Here is a 13,782-nt window from a genome sequence, read left to right as displayed (position 1 = left end):
ACTCCTTTGCGTTTGGCTGACTATTACGTCTGAATAGTATTTGAATTCACTGAGGTTGTTATGAGAAGCAAGAGTTTATTTTGAATTGCTGGCTCAGTATAAAACATGGTACAAATAAGCAAATTAAGTTTACGTCCTCTGAGTCTTGCGTACTATAATCCATGTCGTCTCCCACGGTGGTTACTCAGAATGATTCTGGAATGAATGATTTTGTACAGGCCTCCAGGTGAACATAAGCATGTCTCCTTTATGTATCTAAGGGAGAGAAGTTAGTCCAAAGATAAATAAATAAAAACATATTGTATGAGTCCACTTACATGAAATGCCCAGATTAGGCAAGTCTGTAGACGCAGAACATAGTGTGTTTCGTGGTGTACTGGAGATAGGGGGAGAGGAGATTAGTGTTGTACTGGAGGTAGGGGAAGAGGAGAAGGTTTGTTTCCTGTTGACTGAAAGTAAGTGTTTAGTGACAGGTTCCAAATGGTTTACTAGTTATAGGAGTTAGTTCCTGAGTCTTAACACAAACTTTTAAAGATCACTAATCCCATAGACAGAGGAGCCTGGTGGGCTGCAGTCCATGGGGTTGCTAAGAGTCAGACACGACTGAGCAACTTCACTTCCACTTTTCACTTTCTTGCATTGGAGAAGGAAATGGCAACCCACTCCAGTGTTCTTGCCTGGAGGATCCCAGGGACGGGGGAGCCTGGTGGGCTGCCGTCTCTGGGGTCGCACAGAGTCGGACACGACTGAAGCGACTTAGCAGCAGCATGCAAAAGAGAAGGTTCTTTTATACAGACCACCCCCAACCCACCAGGGACATTCTTCTGTGAAGTAGAATTGTGACTAGAGTCATCAAACAAACAAAAAAAAAGAGGTGATTTTCAAAGTGCTTGAAGTAGATGTACTCAAACTGATGGACAGTAAAATTTGTCAAGTTGATGGTTTTAAAATTAGAATGTCAATGAAGCTAAATTTCACCCTGTCCCAGGACACAGGAGCATAAACATGTTTCTGTTTGAGAAAAATGAAAAATGGAAACTTGATTAACAACAAAAAGGGACAGATGGTACAGAAGACAGCTGCTTCCCGGCAGTAAATGTGGGTGAAAATATACATTTGCAGCTGTACTTTAGATATAACTTTCTTGGAAGCCAGTCTCATCATTATTTGGCACTCCACCTTTTTTTTTAACGTCATTGAGTGGCATGTGGGATCTTAGTTCCCTGGCCAGGGATTGCACCTGGGCCCCCTACATTGGGAGCACAGAGTCTTAACCACTGGATCACCAGGAAAGTCCCTTGACATTCAACTTCTGCTGGGGTTTTTTGAAAATATAATCCCAAGTGCCCAAGTAAGAAAAAAAAAAGGTCTAAAAGAACATGAAGGTCATGTGTGGATTTCCTGTTTCAGGTCAACATGTGCTGAAATGAATTAAGGACAGGAGAGGGCCGAGGTGAGAGTAAAGCTGGCTGGGTCCCACTTCAGCTGAAAGGACAGGTCAACAACTGAAACAGACATGCCCTTTGCTAAAAATAGTTGGATAAGATATTTCTTATTCAACTCAGGTTTTTGAAGGTCTACCACATAGGGATCCTTTGGGGTGAAAATCACAGCCACCTGACTCGACAAATAAACGAAAGGAAAAAATTAAAGAAAGAAGACTTCCTTGCTAGTCCAGTGATTAAAATTGTGTTTCCAAAGCAGGGAGTGTGGGTTCGATCCCTGGTCATGGAAGTAAGATTCCATGGTGCAACCATAAAATAAAAATTTTTTTTTAAAAGAAAGAAATTTATCAGCTTAAGTGACTGCAAAGTCTAGCCTAGTTGTCTGGAGCTAGATGCTAATGTCATCCGACTTCATTTTCATCTCTACAGTCATTGCAGACCTCCTTTCTTCTGTGTTGGTTTTGTCAACTGAAAAAAAAAATATATCCACAACCTAAAAGTTGAGAGTTATGCTTCATTTAGTGGGAATATTTAGGACTTCAAGCCCCGGAGACAGCATCTCAAGTAATCCTGAGAGAACTGCTCTGAGGAGGTGAGGGAAGGAGTCAGGTTATATAGAATTTTTACAACAAAGGGCAGGTAGTCCAAACATAAAGACATTATTATTAATTAAAGAAAACCAGATATCCCAAGTTAAGGAATTCTGTGTTTTTCTATGTATGGAAAGATGGGAGAGTCTGGGATCATGGAAATCATTCCTTTCATTTGCATGTCAGCTATCCTGGGCCAGTATACTGTGTTTCTCACATCCCTGGCTCCCTGGGGGTTTACCATAGGGAATGGCTGCAGCCCAATAGCTGTCAGAGCTCAGGTATTCTTCTCCCTCCCCCAGTGCCCTTAGGGCTCATGAACTCATGCTGGAGGGCTGCAGTCAATCATGACTGTGACACCCTTGTTTACTTATATGCCAGGAAATATTCCATTTCTCAGTATCATCTTCTCAGCAAATAGTAAAAGATTCCAAACTATACCTGAGTCAAGGTGTAGCTCTGCCATTTACTCTGTGCAGCACTGGGCCAAACACTTAACTAAGCTGTTTCCTCATTTATTCAGCCAACATTCCTAGAACATAATATGCTACCCTTCCAGACTCTGGGACAACAGCGAGCAATGACAAATCTCCGCCCCTACAGACCTTACATCCTAGGAGGGTGGCAGGTACTCAAAGCCAATTACAAATTGTCACTTGCCTTCTGTGTTTACATGGGTGAATTCATGAGTCACTGCAGTCAGCGACTTTCAACACACCCTGAAAGGAGTTCAGGGCAGAGATCAGGAATGCGGCACTTTGTGCTCTGGGAAAAACTGGTCTTCAGATAGTTAAATATTTTTTAGGATACTTTATAAGCCCAAATCCTTGAATCTTCTTAAATCTAGAAAAGCACTAACATCATTAATAGAGACACCAGCTCTTTCTGACTAGCAGTAAACCTCTGCCAAAATGTGTGCTTGACCGCACAGATCCCTCTTCATTAAAGACTTATAACCGAGCTGGACCCTGTGGGGCCTTCCCAGGACAGGCCTTGCCCATATCCTCTGCTTTAGCTCCTAAGGCTTTGACTGTGTGGATCACAATAAACTGTGGAAAATTCTGAAAGAGATGGGAATACCAGACCACCTGACCTGCCTCTTGAGAAACCTATATGCAGGTCAGGAAGCAACAGCTAGAACTGGACATGGAACAACAGACTGGTTCCAAATAGGAAAAGGAGTACGTCAAGGCTGTATATTGTCACCCTGCTTATTTAATTTATATGCAGAGTACATCATGAGAAATGCTGGGCTGGAAGAAGCACAAGCTGGAATCAAGATTGCCAGGAGAAATATCAATAACCTCAGATATGCAGATGACACCATCCTTATGGCAGAAAGTGAAGAAGAACTAAAGCACCCTTGATGAAAGTGAAAGAGGAGAGTGAAAAAGTTGGCTTAAAGCTCAACATTCAGAAAACGAAGATCATGGCATCTGGTTCCATCACTTCATGAGAAATAGATGGGGAATCAGTGGAAACAGTGGCTGACTTTATTTTGGGGAGCTCCAAAATCACTGCAGATGGTGATTGCAGCCATGAAATTAAAAGATGCTTACTCCTTAGAAGGAAAGTTACGACCAACTTAGACAGCATATTAAAAAGCAGAGACATTACTTTGTCAACAAAGGTCCATCTAGTCAAGGCTATTGTTTTTCCAGTAGTCATGTATGGATGTGAGAGTTGGACTATAAAGAAAGCTGAGTGCAGAAGAATTGATGCTTTTGAATCGTGGTGCTGGAGAATACTCTTGGGAGTCCCTTGGACTGCAAGGAGATCCAACCAGTTCATCCTAAAGGAAATCAGTCCTGGGTGTTCATTGGAAGGATTGATGTTGAAGCTGAAACTCCAATATTTTGGCCACCTGATGCGAAGAGCTGACTCGTTGGAAAAGGCCCTGATGTTAGGAAAGATTGAAGGCAGGAGGAGAAGGGGATGACAGAGGATGAGATGGTTGAATGGCATCACTGACTCAATGGACATGAGTTTGGGTAAACCCCGGGAGTTGCCCATGGACAGGGAGGCCTGGCGTGCTGCGGTTCATGGGGTCGCAAAGAGTCAGACACGACTGAGCAACTGAAGTGAACTGAAAGTGCTTAGATAATAGCATTTGATGCACACTTCCAGAATTGCACACATTTGTTTTACAGATGTGAAAACCCCCCACCAAATGGGAAATGTTAACTTCTTGATGACTGTGAGCACATAGCCCCAGACCTCCTGGAGACTAAGGACTGATCAAATTAACCCCTGTAACACTACCCTGTTCCCTCACTATCAGCCAGTCAGAGAACTGTGCATGAGCTGATCACATACCCTGCCACCCCCCTGTCCCCTGCTCCACCTCAAGCTGGCTTTTAAAAATGCTTTGCTGAACCCCTTGGGGGTAGTGAGGGGCTTTTTAGGGTATAAGACATGTGTCTCCTTAAATAGCCCTGCAGTGGTTTATAACCACTGCAGGGCTATCTAAATAAATAAACTAAATTAATAAAATAAAATTAATAAATAAATTAATTTATTTAAATTAAATTTAAATAAATAAACTAAATAAACCTTTCTCTGCTCCAAACTCTGAAGTTTTGGTTTGTTTGGCCTCATTGTGCCCTCGGGCACACGATCTTGCACTAACAATCACATTTACACTGACTTTCCCACTACCACTTCAGAGTAGTTCTTCAGAGTTATCTAAGAGGCTGTCTCCTGGGCTATAGTCCTTACTTTGCCCCCAAATAAAACTTAACTCACAACTGTAACATTGTGCACTTTTTTAGTCAAAATAACAAAATGTAGGTTAAATGGATAGGGTAAATGGGAAGGGGTTATGAGGGGATGAGAGAGGTTAAAGAGTAGGGAGTATATATACAGAAGGAGTGGGAAGGTTAGCGTTTTAGAAAACCATGTCCAGGTAAAAACTCCCAGAGAAGGTGGCATTTGTAAAATAGGAATAGTGTCTTTTCTTTTTCAGGCCTATGGTGAAGATTTAATAAGAAAATACAGGGATTCGTAAAACACCTCCCAGAGATCCAAAATGGACCTAAGAAACCTGTATGCAAGGGGGCCCACCTGGAACTCAAAGGAAGGGGGAACGTTGGTCAGGACGGAACTGTGATGGAGGTGTACATTGCCTTGACGGAACGGTGATCCCCTGAAAATTGGGCCGGGTGGAAACGTTGGTCTGGGAGGAACGTGGATCCCCGAGGAACATCACTGAGGGCTGAAATCTGGCGGGGAAGTACAGTTACCCTGGCAACGACGCTCTCCCGGTGCGATAGAAGGTGGTAGGAGGGAGGAGACGGGACGGGGCTTCCGGCGGAAGTGGCTAGCCTTCCACCGACTGTCAGGGGAGATGCTGCGTTCAGTGTGGCAGTGGCTTTGCCTCGGACTGTGCAGCCTCCTGCTGGGACAGGCGGAGGCCCCGACACCCGTGGAGCCGCCCGAGCGGAGCCGGCCGTATGCGGTGCTGCGTGGGCAGAACCTGGGTGAGTGGCTGCTGGCCGGCGGTCGGGTCTGCGCTTTCGCCGCTCGGGGCAGCCGGAGCCTGGCACGCGCGGTGTGGACGGTGTGGACGGTGGGGGCAGTGTAAGGGCAGCGGGTGCTGGTGCAAGCCCTCTCCGAAGGCCTGGGGCTCAGCGGAAGGTTTGGTCCACTGTGGGCTTGATAGGTGCAGGTTGCGTGAATGCCCTGGATAACCCAGGTCACACTCTGGGTCCCCTCCTCCGTGACTATGTGCGCCCGAGCTAGGCAACACGGCGCATAATATACTTCACCCCCTCTGCTTTCCTAACAGGACTAGTAGTCTTAGTCCATAATGATCATTGACATTTGTTGAGCATTTCCTATGTACTGTGTTGTACTAGGCACGTTATATACATGATTTGATTTGAGCCTCACAGAAACTTAACGAGAAAGGTACGGTTTACAGATAAGGAAAGTGAAACTCAAAGAGGTGAGGTTATTTGCCCAAGGTTATACAGCCAGCCAGGTGGACAGACTTTCCTGGCAGTCCAGTAATTAAAACTCTGCTCTTCCACTGCAAAGGGCAGGAGTTTCAAAAATAAATAAGGAAGTGGTGGAGGCCAGTAGGAGAACCTTAGTTTTCTGGGGGCTTGAAACATCCTTCTGGGAGGATGTCATCAAAATGCACACACACATATATACATATAGAAGTACGTAACTTTGGAAGGGGCCCTGGAGCTCAAAGCTTGGCAAACTTTAAATTTTGTGCTGAACTTCATTGGTAGGTCTGTATATTTACAGTGCTGCCACGTGGTACTGTTTCTGGGTTACCTTGACTCTCCATGAGTTCATTGTCATGTATCGACCACTTTGTACCCAAGTACTTTGTACTTGCTCCATGGTTTCCATACATCATCCTGCTTAATACTTTAGAACAGGATTTCTCATCCTGGGTGCTGCTGACATGTTGGACCAGATGATTCTGTTTGAAGGGCAAGGGCAGTGGGGGGCGGGGGTGGACATACTCTTCTGAGCACACACTATCTGAGCACTCTGAGATATTTAGCAGCATCCCTAGCCTTTACCAACTAGATGCCAGGAGGACACCCCACTCCCAGTTCAGAGAATCAAAATGTCTCCTGACACTTGCCTAATGTCCACTGGAGGCAGAATCCCCATGGTTGAGAATCCACTGCTGTTGTGTAGAACAGTACTATTCAAGGAGTGGTGGCAGAGCCCTGTGAAGTCTGCAGACTGTTTGTTATCTGCAAAGAGATGTCTTAGAGCACTTGAGATTATTTAGAAATCTGACAGTGTGACATTGTTGCAACATCCAAGCAACTCAAAACCACTTTGAGTTGGTCTCTAAATGGGAATGCTTTCTAGGTAGTGGGAGCTGCTAGTGAGTCATGCACAGTAGGGCTAGGTAGTGGCACTGGGACAGACAAGTTACAAAAACTAGTCCTTTACCACAGATTGTTTGAGAAACACTCCCCTGGACAGATCTATGCAGTGGGAATTGTTATCTCCATTTTTACAGAAGAGGAAACAGACAGAGATTGTGTAACTTCTGTAAAGTCACGTAGCCTGTAAGTGTAGATAGGAACCCAGACAGTCTAAACCCCAAACCGTGTGCTCTTGATTGCTGTGCTGTGTTGCCTGTCTTGGTGATAATAACGGCTCTCATTTATCATGTGCCTATTATCTGTCCGGCACTGTGTTAAGCGCTTTTCATATAAAATATGAAAAAATTTTTGAGATCTAAAATGCAATTTATTTGAGTAAGACACAATTGACAGTAAAAAAAAAAAATCATGATGTGGAGGTGCTTTTAAATTTTCTAGTATTTTGGTTGGTTGACAAACAAATACACAGAAGTATTCCAAATAAGAGTTGGAACTGCCAGGAATATTGTAGAAAAAACGTTCACATTCAGTGGAAAGCTGGACCAGATGTCCTTTGAGAGCCTTCCAAGGCCAAGATTTTAGAATTTTTTAGAATATGTTGGCCACTTTTAATATTATATTTAAAACAATAGATTCCATGTGACAGTGTTAACTCAAGCTAAAAAACAAACAAACAAAAAAAGAGCAGTATTAGAATAGTTCCAAAACAGTACAAAAACATTTCACTGGAAATTCGCTGTTTAAATGACATTCATCTTTGGCCCTCAGGAAACTCACTCTTGTGAGATGGGCTTCATTTGCCCCATGTTACAGGGTAGAAACGAGGCTTGAAAAGGGGAAGTGACCATAAGGAATGCCCTAAGTAGCCTTTAGGGCTTCCCAGGTGGCTCAGTGGTGAAGAATCCACCTGCTAATGCAAGAGACGTGGGTTCGATCCCTGGGTCAGGAAGATCCCCTTGGGATGGAAATGCCAACCCACCCCAGTATTCTTCCCTGGGAAATGCCATGGAAAGATGAACCTGGCGGGCTACAGTCCATGGCGTCACAGAAGAGTCAGACACGACTTAGCGACTAAACAATGCCACCACCCAGCGGTCTTAAAGTTCTCCCAGGTCCTGGGAAATGAAGAGTGGCAGGTGTATCCAGGCCTCAAAGGTTATCTATCCCAACAGATTATTGTGCACCTGACAACTTGGGGTTTAAGCTCTTCTTTTTTCTTTTTTAAAGAAGACTTACATTCTCCAATTCTAGTCCCCTGCATTCCTGCTGGGAGGTTTGGTTTTGTTTAGAGCCTTTTCAAAAACAGGTTGGGAGGGGTGGGGGACATTGGTTTAAATGGAATAAGACAACTTTAGGTCCAATTATAGACAGAGCTTTAGAAACTCATGGCATTCAGAACTTTGAAAATGAGGGCAGGTGTTTAGGTAATGAGGGCTATTTTGAGATAGGTTTTGTTTAACAGAGACCCTTAAACTTCCCTCTGGCCTCTTGCAGTTTTGACCCACCGTCTTTGTCACCTTCTTCGTCCTCCCTCCCTCCCTCTCCAGTGAAAGGTGATCTCTCTATACAGCCAGTTTTTAAATAATAGCTTGGTTCAGTGAGTGTGTGGCTGGGGTAGATAAGATACCCTAAATTACTCATTTAAATAAAACTTCGGTCAAATCTTGTTGGTTTTTTCAGAGGAACAGTAAGTTATCAGTCTGGAGACCAAGCATGGTTAGGCCCCAGGTAGAACCCAGGTTACTTACCAACACATACACATACATTTACTTATTAAGGTAACTACCTTTTGAGCTCCCCCCAAGGTTTCTGGGATAGACACACAAAGAGGGCTGCACATCACTTCTGGCAGCTTGCTAGTTAGGTTAAATCCCACGTCCTTATATCTAGTCTTGCAGTGGTGCGGGTAACAACAATAGGTTCCATTTCTCACCTAAGCAACTTAGAAAATTTTGATGTGAAATTCACTGTCAGAAACATAATAGATTTATGAAGTTGTTTCATTGCTTCTTTGACCAGAAAGCCCTTGTCAAGATGCCCCAAGAGACTGAAACACGTCATTCTTATTGACTCTCCAATCTTTATGAATGGCTTTAAAAACATAGCTGGGCTCCCTGCTTCTGTTCTTGTACCCCTGTAAATGGGATGGTTCTCCATGCAGCAGCCAGAGGGATCTTTTTTCTAACTAAATCAGATCATGTCCCTCTTTGCCCATAAGTGAAGTGAAAGTCGCTCAGTCGTGTCCGACTCTTTGCAGCCCCACAGACTGTACAGTCCATGGGATTCTCCAGGCCAGAATACTGGAGTGGGTAGCCTATTCCTTCGCCAGGGTATCTTCCTGACCCAGGAATCGAACCGGTGTCTCCTGCATTGCAGGCGGATTCTTTACCAATTGAGCTATCAGGGAAGTCCCATAATCCACTCTTTAAGCTTCCTAGTCTGCACGGCCCTGCGTGAGCTGGCTCCTTGCTTCCTGCCCGGCTGCCTTTCTTCCTTCGCTCCTTCCTCCCAGCCACTTTGGCCTCCTTCCTGTTCCTTGGCTTTCTGGCTTGTTCTGGCCTAAGGGGCTTTCATTTGCAGATCCTCCGCTTGCAGATCTTCACACCTCTTCCATTAAGGCCCCAGCTTGTGTGTTCCCTCCTCACTGGCTTCCTCCACCACCCCTCCCCCATCACCCTCACATTCCCGTTTTCCTCACAGCACATAAAGCTACATTCTCTCCCCACGTGCACGGAGACAGCCCCAGAGAGGTCTGTCGTGGCTGGTTTCCCAACACCCGGCATGGCGCCTGGTACTGAGTGGCATTGGGCACATGGCTGTCAGCGGATGACTTGGAGAACTTGAGCTGCCCTTGGGCGGTAACCTGTTTTCCTTTTGCAGTGTTGATGGGAACCATCTTCAGCCTCCTGCTGGTGACCGTGATCCTCATGGCATTCTGCGTCTACAAGCCCATTCGGCGCCGGTGACAGCCGAGCAAGCAAGTCCTTCCATGAGCATCTGGGAACGGAATAAGTTGTGTTGCATGCGGGTCAGTGGAGAAGCTGGAATCTGAACTTTACTGCTTGGAAATGATCTTTGGTCTGGACAGTTGGTAAATTCTGAACAATTTAGAAAAAACATCTAGCCATTGTCTTATCCTAATGCTGGGAGGCAAGCATTGAGCCACTGAGTCTGCTTCTCAGTGTTTCTTCTTATATCTGGCTGTGCTTGTTAAGAGTAAGACCTGAAGTTCCAGGGTTCAGCGTAAAGATGGAGTGCTCACGAGAAAGAAAACATAACTTTGTGAGTGGTGAAAAAACCACCCTAGATAGGAAAATGTATGTTTGAAACTGTTAAGAGAAGGAAGACTTGACCTGTTGACATTCCCTACTTAAGAATCATTTGGTCACAATGGGATAAGAATGACAGATGTTTTTAATTATTCAGAGGTGGCCTCGATGCCCTGTTTGCAAAGCAGTGTCCACTGTAGGGAACGTAGGCGGTACCCTCCCCCCGCCCCACTCCTCATGCTGCATAGAGCTCTGTGCTCAGATGCCTCCACTGAAGTCGGGGTTGCCAGGTAGGCCTGTGACCATGGACACTCTTGGGCTGGGAGGCTCTGGGGGCGGCCGGAAGTATAGCAGTTGGCCCATCTCAAACACGTTGACTTCCTTGTCCTGCACTTAAGTCTTCCCAGCCCGTGGCCTGGAAGTCAGGGCAGCTTTTCTGGTTCTCAGCAGGCGCTCTTTTCCGCCCTGGGTGGGGAGGGCGCTGGCGTGCAGATGTGCGTATTCACTGTCAAGGCCGAGGGGCACGTAGGTGTGTGTTTATACAATTTAATTTCAGCTTTGAAAATGCTGCTATTCATTTGCACTGTTGGTGAACTGGAACATCCCCCCGTGGAAATGATACTTTCATTCTTAACAGTATTTATTTTAAGGGTGCTAGGCTTATCTGTTACTAAATTAAAATGCTTATCTTGTTTTGTGCTCCATTCTAGCACAGCACTGATTTTTTTTTTTTTTTTTTAAACAACCTGAACTAAATGTGAGATAACTGAAGTGGGATACTGTAACTGACCTAACGATTTTGTGTGTAAGCCTGGACTGAGCCGCTGACATGTCCACTGTTCTGTGCTTCTGAGCAAATGTCCATTAAAACTAAAGTAACATCTTATGTGATGTTTTATCCTAGTCATTATTTCACAAGCATTTAAAATGCAGGTGTGTGTCTGTGTTGGAATCTGATTTAATCTCTTAAGGAGGCACTGTGAAGTAGAGCTCTAAGCTACTCAGAAAACTGAGCCCTAAGTAATCTCTCAAGCTGGGCCAGGGGCCAGAAGACCTGGATTCCTGTTCCGGCTCCAGTTACAAACAGGCTTAACTTCTCTTAAAGCCTCAGTTTTCTTATCTATAAACCAGTGATATACACACTTTATCTTTCTTTATTCTAGTGAGGATCAGGTGATGTGAAAACTAACACAAATGGAAGTGGGATCACCACCACTGGCCTGTGACTGGAGGGTGGAGTGGTGGGGATTCTGAGGGGCAGGGACAGTCACATCACAGGAGCCCACATCCTCGCCTCATCTGGGATGCCATATTTTGTTATCTGCCTAAACACTTATTGCCATTTTTAGCATTTTAAAAGCAAAGAGTAAAAACTTACCAGACCCATAAACCTTGTGCCCTGCCTTTTGCCCCGTAATCACCAGCCAAGTAAACCAATCATGTTTGGTTTTCTAAACAAACTGGCCATAGTCATTCTACATACACATGGAAAACCCAGCCTGCATGTTCATCCCCGTGTTACCATCTGTTCAGTATGCGAGAGAGTAGTAAAGGTGAAAGAAAATATCAATTCTGGAAGCAAGAGAGAAATAAACTGAAAACTTTTATGCCCAAATGCTGTTTTCAAGTGGAATTATTCTCCTGGCCTTCCGCTTCAGGGGTGCAGGGGGCAGGGGTCAAACCCTAGGTTCCCTAAGCTGAACTGTACTCAGGTTACTTGCCACACCCCCCAGCAAACACATCAGACTAATATACACAAAAATGGGTTATTTTAGCAAACACTGACCTTAACATCCTCTGAAGTTGAGAGTAAGAAGTTTGCAGGTTGTTGCTTGAGATTATAGGGGCTTGGAGTCTTTATTAGTGGATTACACATTTTTCCCTTGCAGGATCTCAATCGTAAATCCATACTCATTTCTAGACATGGGTCTCAGTTCAGTTCAGTTGCTCAGTTGTGTCCAACTCTGAGACCCCGTGGACTGCAGCACTCGAGGCCTCCCTGTCCAACACCAACTCCCGGAGCTTACTCAAACTCATGTCTGCCGAGTCGGTGATGCCATCCAACTATCTCATCTTCTGTCATCCCCTTCTCCCACCTTCAATCTTTCCCAGCATCAGGGTCTTTTCCAAGGAGTCAGTTCTTTGCATCAGGTGGCCAAAGTACTGGAATTTCAGCATCAGCATCAGTCCTTCCAATGAATATTCAAGACTGATTTCCTTTAGGATGGACTGGCTGGATCTCCTTGCTGTCCAAGGGACTCTCAAGAGTATTCTCCAGCACCACGATTCAAAAGCATCAATTCCTTGGCACTCAGCTTTCTTTATAGTCCAACTCTCACATCCACACATGACTACTGACTGGAAAAACCATAGCTTTGACTAGATGGACCTTTGTTGCTAAAGTAGTATCACTGCTTTTTAATATGCTATCTAGATTGGTCATAACTTTTCTTCCAAGGAGCAAGCATCTTTTGATTTCATGGCTGCAGTCACCATTTGCAGTGATTTTGGAGCCCAAGAAAAGAAAGTCTGTCACTGTTTCCATTGTTTCCCCATCTATTTGCCATGAAGTGATAGGACCAGATGCCATGATCTTAGTTTTCTGAATGTTGAGTTTTAAGCCAACTTTTTCACTCTTCTCTTTCACTTTCAAGAGGCTCTTTAGTTCCTCTTCACTCTGCCGTAAGTGTGGTGTCATCTGCATATCTGAGGTTATTGAAATTTCTCCTGGCAATCTTGATTCCAGCTTGTGCTTCTTCCAATCCAGCGTTTCTCATGATGTATGCTGCATATAAGTTAAATAAGCAGGGTGACAATGTACAGCCTTGAAGTACTCCTTTACCGATTTGGAACCAGTCTTTTGTTCCATGTCCAGTTCTAACTGTTGCTTCTTGACCTGCATACAGATTTCTCAGGAGGCAGGTAGGATGGTCTGGTATTCCCATCTCTTTAAGAATTTTCCAGAGTTTGTTATGATCCACCGTCAAAGGCTCTGACGTAGTTAATAAAGCAGAAGTAGATGTTTCTCTGGAACTCTCTTGCTTTTTCGATGATCCAACAGATGTTGGCAATTTGATCTCTGGTTCCTTTGCTTTTTCTAAATCCAGTTTGAACATGTGGAAGTTCACGGTTCACATACTGTTGAAGCCTGGTTTGGAGAATTTTGAGCATTACCTTGCTAGCATGTGAGATGAGTGCAGTTGTGTAGTAGTTTGAACATTCTTTGGCATTGCCTTTCTTTGGGATTGGAATGAAAACTGACCTTTTCCAGTCCTGTGGCCACTGCTGAGTTTTCCAAAATTGCTGGCATATTGAGTACAGCACTTTCACAGCATCATTTCAGGATGTGAAATAGCTCAACTGGAATTCCATCACCTCCACTAGCTTTGTTCATAGTGATGCTTCCTAAGGCCCACTTGACCTCGCATTCCAGGGTATCCGGCTCTAGGTGAGTGATCACACCATTGTGGTTATCTGGGTCATGAAGATCTTTTGTGTATAGTTCTTCTGTGTACTCTGGCCACCTCTTAATATCTTCTGCTTCTGTTAGGTCCATACCATTTTTGTCCTTTATTGTGCCCATCTTTGCATAAATTGTTCCCTTGGTATCTCTAAT

General features: G+C 44.6%; 1 protein-coding gene and 1 long non-coding RNA gene across 2 annotated transcripts; one reads left to right on the top strand and one right to left on the bottom strand.

Moving 5' to 3' along the window:
- The first annotated feature begins 5,226 nt into the window (after positions 1–5,226).
- C17H12orf76 (chromosome 17 C12orf76 homolog) lies at positions 5,227–11,052 on the top strand. Its single transcript, XM_045163057.1, has 2 exons — positions 5,227–5,514; positions 9,778–11,052. Exons 1-2 carry the CDS (start codon positions 5,382–5,384, stop codon positions 9,861–9,863), a joined length of 219 nt encoding a protein of 72 aa, XP_045018992.1. The 5' UTR covers positions 5,227–5,381; the 3' UTR covers positions 9,864–11,052.
- On the bottom strand, positions 7,482–12,202 carry LOC123329913. The gene is made up of 2 exons (XR_006545500.1): positions 11,953–12,202; positions 7,482–7,555 (listed from the first exon to the last, which is right to left on the bottom strand). It is a non-coding gene; the product is annotated as an uncharacterized LOC123329913 (long non-coding RNA).
- Positions 12,203–13,782: the final 1,580 nt, after the last annotated feature.

The sequence above is a fragment of the Bubalus bubalis genome, chromosome 17 (genome assembly GCF_019923935.1).
Source record: "Bubalus bubalis isolate 160015118507 breed Murrah chromosome 17, NDDB_SH_1, whole genome shotgun sequence".
NCBI classification, from domain to species: Eukaryota; Metazoa; Chordata; class Mammalia; order Artiodactyla; family Bovidae; genus Bubalus; species Bubalus bubalis.
Note: the sequence above shows the minus strand (reverse complement) of the source record. Positions and strands in the feature narration are given on the sequence as shown.

What these genes read in the sequence shown, in the direction of transcription:
- C17H12orf76 (XM_045163057.1), top strand. Translation starts at nt 5,382, where the DNA reads ATGCTGCGTTCAGTGTGGCAGTGGCTTTGCCTCGGACTGTGCAGCCTC. An exon ending in GCTGCGTGGGCAGAACCTGG is followed by an intron (nt 5,515 to 9,777) that starts GTGAGTGGCTGC and finishes TTCCTTTTGCAG; the next exon opens with TGTTGATGGGAACCATCTTC.